A 6000-nucleotide genomic window follows, 5' to 3' on the forward strand; every position below is an offset into this window, starting at 1 on the left:
AGTTAAAGGGGGTCAGTCGGCCATCTTTGGTCGGATTGCAAAACAAAATCTTTTGCATATGTATACTCTCAGGTATTGTCTTTGTGTCAAGTTTGAACAAAATCTATCCATGCATGTCGAGAAATGGTTGGGGACATGTGTAAGTAACAAAATGGCCGCCAGTCGGCCATCTTGGATCTGATCACGAAAAAAATGACGTGCATATGTAAGACATCATTCATTATGTGTGCCAAGTTTGAACAAGATCGGTAAATGCATGTCCGAGAAATGGTTAAGGATGTGGTCAATATTGGGTTTTTTTACAACTAAAATGGCCGCCAGTCTACCAGTCGGCCATCTTTGATCAGATCGCAAAATAAAGTGAGGTGCACGTGTATGCCATCATGTAGTGTGCTTGTGCTAAGCTTTAACAAAATTGGTCCATGCATGTTCAATAAATGGTTGGGGACACTTATGTAACAAAATGGCCGCCAGTCGGCCATATTGGATTTGATAGCAAAAGAAAATGGCATGCATATGTAATACATCATTCATTATCTGTTTGCCAAGTTTGAACAATATCGGTAAATGCATGTATGAGAAATAGTTGAGGACGTGTTAAACATCGGGGGTTTTTTTTCAACTAAAATGGCCGCCTGTCGGCCATCTTTGATCGCACCATGAAATAAATTATGTGCATATGTATACACATTTTTTTTCTTTGTGCAAAGTATGTGCAAAATCTGTCCATACATCTCAGACATGGTTGCAGACGCATGCACAGACGGATGAGACCCAATCCACAAGCCCCTGTTTTGGACTAAGTCCAACGGGGGCTAATTCATATTTTATTTTGATGGGTTTAAGAGACTGCTCAAGACTAAGTGGCACCCTTGTTCCTTGCCTCAATCGGCAGCTTGAGAGATCTACATGCGAAGCACAAGCGACCAAGGACCTCCAGGCAAGCACTGCACAATGGAGAATGAGAGCTGAGGAAGCTGAGGAAAACCTCCTTACTTTGAAGTGAGTAGTTGATTGGATTTTAGATGTGAGCCTTTGTGGCCATAATTGGCACGCTTTCACCTATAGTACGCACCAATAGTATTTACACTAGAACTTGATATGATATGGAAAACAGTTTTGCTATAGCTGTGCATTTATTACCTCTACCACTGAAGGTGGACAAAGGTTGTTTCACAAAAAGTTATCGACGGATTCTGATAATTTTGTGGACCTGTTGGGTGCGTGACAAGGACGAATTCATTAGATTGTGATGGAGATCCAGATCTGAGAATTTTAAAGTGATTCTTCACTGTTGAGTAAAGGGGCCAAAAACGACATATGGCATATTTAAAAGTTTTGGACTGATTGACAAAACTTGATGGGTGACTTGGTTAGGTAAAAAGAACAATCTGATTAGATTTTGGTGTACAAAGGACAAATGGTCAGGATGTAAATGTAGCCCATCAGCGGGATAAAAAACCGAAATTGTTCAGCTTGGTGGAGGTATATTTGTAGTTATAAGTATAAATGTAAATTGTTCAGCTCGGCACAGCTATTGAGTGCTATTCTAGTTGCATCGTTAGTTTGTACCAATTTGAGGATTTTATGCTTGCTTCGTAAACCGCTTGTGATTGGGAAAGCATGTGTGCCGGCACATCATGACAGAGGGAAAATGTGAGATGGGTGTGTGACTGCGGCGGTGTAGTGCAGATGTGAGTGGGTGCAACGCAATTGATTAAACACAGTTCTTAAACAGTGTTCAACATGCCTAGTTGTGAGGTTCACCCACATGAGCTGTGTGGCGTCCTGCTGGAGTAATGAAAACAAATTGCAAAAAAGTTTATGAATTGCATGACAACGCAAGCTGAGGGTGTCTGTTCTGCTTTTATCGTGTTTTTAAAAGCAAAGTTCCAACTCTGCTTTGTGGGGCTTTTGATGTGTGCATGGAGGCCGTACTCGTGTTGCCGGCTTTAAATCTGTTTTAAAACGTGATTTGCAGGAATCTTGTTCAACAATACGAGGGAGTCATGATGAAGACTGTCGGTAAGATACCATTGTGAAATGGACATTTTGTTTTTGAAGGGAAACGAGCAGGCATTGCACACCTTTGGTTCCATCACTTCGTCCAACCTTTTATGATACCAATTGCACATCATTTGTCTTTGAATGACAACAGCAAAAAAGACACAAATGTGATGTTTTTGATAGACTTATCCTTCAATCTAATTGTTTTTTTTACTCTCAATGCCCAACATTAGCAGCGTTTGTCTTGCTTTTCTGCAATAATTTTACATTTCTGTTCACAATAACCAATAAGTTTGAGATTATCAAAACTGTGTGCAGTGCCTAACACTTTCTGTGGAAAAGCTGCGCGACGCATTTGGCTTTACGGCCCAAACCCAGTCCAATGTCTTGGCTCCTTTTCCCTCCACCCATAGAGCAGCAGCAGAAGCAGAAGGTAGAGATGGATGCTGCTCTGGCAAAATTCAATTTCGAAAAGAGCATGATCTCGGATGAGAAGAAGCAAGCACTGTCAGATCTGGCCAATGTCGAACGCTCTTTCTCCGAACTCTACAAACGTTACGACAAACTAAAAGATGCTGTGGACGGCTATGAAAAGGCATGATGGGCAAGCCACGCAGATTTACATTCCCAAATTCTTTTACACGGTGATGTGGAAATAACCTCATATGCTGCTACTGTTATTCAGAATGAAAAGACTTTGAAGAATTATGCAGAGGAGTTGTTGACGAGATTTAAAAAAGAGGAGCAAAGATATAAAGCTTTGAAGGCCCACGCAGAGGAGAAACTTGCTCGGTACCTTTTTTTTTTTTCATTTTGGGACATGTTCTTGTTGGTCGGGGAAGGGAGAGTTGGAGCATTGGTGTGGGATTGCACTCAATCTCAGAGTAACGGGTCTTGAACACAGCAATTGTCCAATGTCAAAGTTTGTGTACTCTTGGCACAGCATTTGAATCACGCAGTGCCCGTGAAGAATGTGTAAGCGTGAGATGGCCAAGGCCATAAAAAGTAAATTCCTCATTATATTTTTAAAGCACATTTGTATTGATTGAATGAGTGTGTTTATAATGACGCCACACTACAGGGTAAACAATAATGTGGGAGTGGTGCTCTGTTTTGAGGAATTACTATGGCAATAGAAATGGGGTTTTTGCAGCTTATCATTGAATCGTACAAAACGACATGATGCTATCAGCCTGGGGAATTTTGTGGAGAACTGTGGGTCTAAGTTGAGCCATTTCCTTTTTGCACGTTTTTGTGAGTAAGTAGTAATGTTCCAAATGACTCGGTCATTTCATGGATTCCAAGGATTGATTCTAAACTTTATGTAGTACACCGATGTTTTACCAATACTAGTTACGTACTTAACTCAAAGCTTGGACTTCTAAAGTGTATCGGGGTAGGATGGCTGCCATCAGGCCTTTGCACATTATACAGTACTTTACTGATTGAGTGGTGCAGGGCAAGTCAGGATTTGGCTGTGTTGAAAGAGCAAGGACGTCTAGAAATACTGTCTCTGCAAGCTGCCCTACAAAAGGAGCAAGTGAAGTTTCGATCGATGGAACATTCTCTGCAGCAAAAGGTGATGTGCTTTAAAGGAATGATCACTCAACTTTCATTCTGTCCAAAACTGCAACAATTAGTGATACATTGCAAAGTTAGACAAGCTATTATTGTAATGAACTTTGAAACGTCAAATGTAAGGCTCGCAGCACACTAGACAATGTTTGTCAACGCAACACAACACAACAAGACCGTTGGTGACGAATCTTGTAAAATCTTGTTTTGTCATACACTGCCACACACTACATGATTGTCTGACACTATTGTCGGAAAACAAAATGGCGATTCAGAAGAAATGCAGGGAGGGAATGAGAAGGGTGAAGGCTCTGAGCACTGCTGGCATGTCAGACAGCATACCAGGAAAAAGTGGTGGCTGTAGGACTGTAGGTAAAGCTCTGGGTGGAGAGAAGGCCTGGCCCTTGGAGAGCATCAACTACTTGCTTGTGGAACTTGCTACAGAAGATTAGCGCTAACTTTAAGAGGATGCATCCGACACTCTTTAATGAGTTAGTGGAACGTGTTAATCAGTGGAATGCTATGGTGGTTGGAAGTCGATGAAAGTTGTATTTGAATTGGTCAATAAATTGTGCTGCGTCGGCAATTGTCCTAGACCACTGCACAACTGTTGCCGACAACTCATCAAGTTGAACATGAACACTGAGCATGTTCCATTTTTATGACAATCGCTGACATGCCTGAAAACCTTGTTGTCTGGTTGTCAAACGCCACACATTACACATTTTGCCATTTTGCAATTTTGCCATTTTGCAATTGTTTTTATGTTTTGCTATGCATTATGTTTTGCACTCTGTCAAAGCGTCTTTGGGCTTCCTGAAAAGCGCTATATAAAATAAATGCATTATTATTATTATTATTATTACAGGATTATCAAAAGAATTTCACAGACTAAACTATCGCAGACAGTCTTGTTGTGTTGTCGGCTAGTGTGCGGCTGGCTTTATGCTGCTTCACAACTAGCATCTCGTTTGTTAATGATGGGAGAAGCTGAAGGCATCAAGTTAACCATTTTGGCATCAGCTCTCAGGATGTAAACTAAAAATGCAAATGCATGGTGTAAAAATGCAAAAGTAAAATCTTCATTCCTCCTTGCAGGATAAGGCGCTTGAAGAGCTAACAAGGATTTGTGATGAGCTTATTGGAAAGATGAAGCCAAACTGAGTACTGCTGCCTCGTGTTTTTGCCCTCCATATCCCCACCCCCTCTCGTATCCACCACTTGTACATCCCACATTACTGGCTTTGGTGCAACTCTGAGCTATTGTGATTCTGTGTGGCCATTTCTAGAGGTTGACAGTTTTACAATGTTCTCATATAGGCATATATATATATATATATATATATATATATATATATATATATATATATATATATATATATATATATATATATATATATATATATATATCTATATATATATATATATTGCACAATTTCCTTGTACAGAATTTTTATTGCATAAGCCACAACTTCAGATTTAGATTTTGTTGTTTTGTAGTGGAATAGTTTTTGAAATTGTGTCAAAATGAGGCTTTTAATTTTTCCGGTGCAATAAAATGTTGATTTTTATTGTTACCGCATCGTTTGAACTTCTGTGGAATATATTGCATTAAAGTTGGTTTGCAAGTCTTGCATGAAGATATTGCCCATATGTTGCTTCCCTTTTTTTTCGATAGAAGTTTGCAGAATTTTGGAAAAGAAGGGAAGGAAGAAAATTTGATAGTACATAATGTAGAAAAAAAACAAAAAACTTCAATCTCCCGTATTTGTTGATGTGCTGCAATTTAAGTGAATAATGAAATTGTATTTCCAAAAAGCTTTACTAATCTGCCGCTATGCCAAATGCATTTGTGATCTTGAAGGAAAAGTACTCAATTGATTTGTTTCTGTTCCCCCACCTACAAGGAAAATAAAAAGAAATGTATTAAGGAAGAGTAATGTTCATCATTGGTCAAATTGCAAGTTACAAAACTGATGGTTCCAGGTTGCTTGCGTACAAGGTCCACAGTCGCAGACGAAGAAGCGACGGTTAGGCCTCAACTGATGCTGTACATGGGTGATGTAGTTGAGAATTTTGTTCTGTTTGATTTTTTTTTTTTTTTTTTGTCAAGGGTTTGATATTTGCCAAACTATGTATGAAATGTTAAGCCAGACTTGGCCGAGCAAAAACTGAGGTTGTATTGCATTTGGATGTTGATCTTTCAAAGTCGAATTTTGGACACAAGCTTGTACCTGCTGCCACACAGACTTCCTTTCTCATTCGAGAATGGAGATTGTTCTGCACAGGATTGTCCAGATGGCATCAGGCCCCGTGTTCTCAAATGGTGCTCTTCAGCCTGTCCTCCTTGGGCGACCACCTATCTGCTAGCATAATTCCAGTCCACAATAATGGTACAAAAACATTTCTCAACAGAAC

General features: G+C 39.8%; 1 protein-coding gene across 5 annotated transcripts in view; it reads left to right on the plus strand.

Annotated features, from left to right (window-relative positions):
• Positions 1-5512, plus strand: part of LOC137420929 (uncharacterized) — a 28494-nt gene extending 22982 nt beyond the window's left edge. For 3 of the 5 annotated variants that reach the window (XM_078772171.1, XM_078772170.1, XM_078772173.1), the window contains 6 exons: positions 892-1002; positions 1982-2025; positions 2421-2602; positions 2693-2799; positions 3466-3586; positions 4681-5512. In XM_078772171.1, coding sequence (XP_078628297.1) covers positions 892-1002; positions 1982-2025; positions 2421-2602; positions 2693-2799; positions 3466-3586; positions 4681-4746 — 631 coding nt within the window. In that variant the 3' untranslated portion in view covers positions 4747-5512. The remainder of the gene's footprint in view (positions 1-891; positions 1003-1981; positions 2026-2420; positions 2603-2692; positions 2800-3465; positions 3587-4680) is intronic. The other 2 variants (XM_078772172.1, XM_068106446.2) reach the window with 1 other exon arrangement.
• The last annotated feature ends 488 nt before the right edge of the window (positions 5513-6000 follow it).

The sequence above is a fragment of the Myxine glutinosa genome, chromosome 2 (genome assembly GCF_964187855.1).
Source record: "Myxine glutinosa chromosome 2, kmMyxGlut1.1, whole genome shotgun sequence".
Taxonomy (NCBI): domain Eukaryota; kingdom Metazoa; phylum Chordata; class Myxini; order Myxiniformes; family Myxinidae; genus Myxine; species Myxine glutinosa.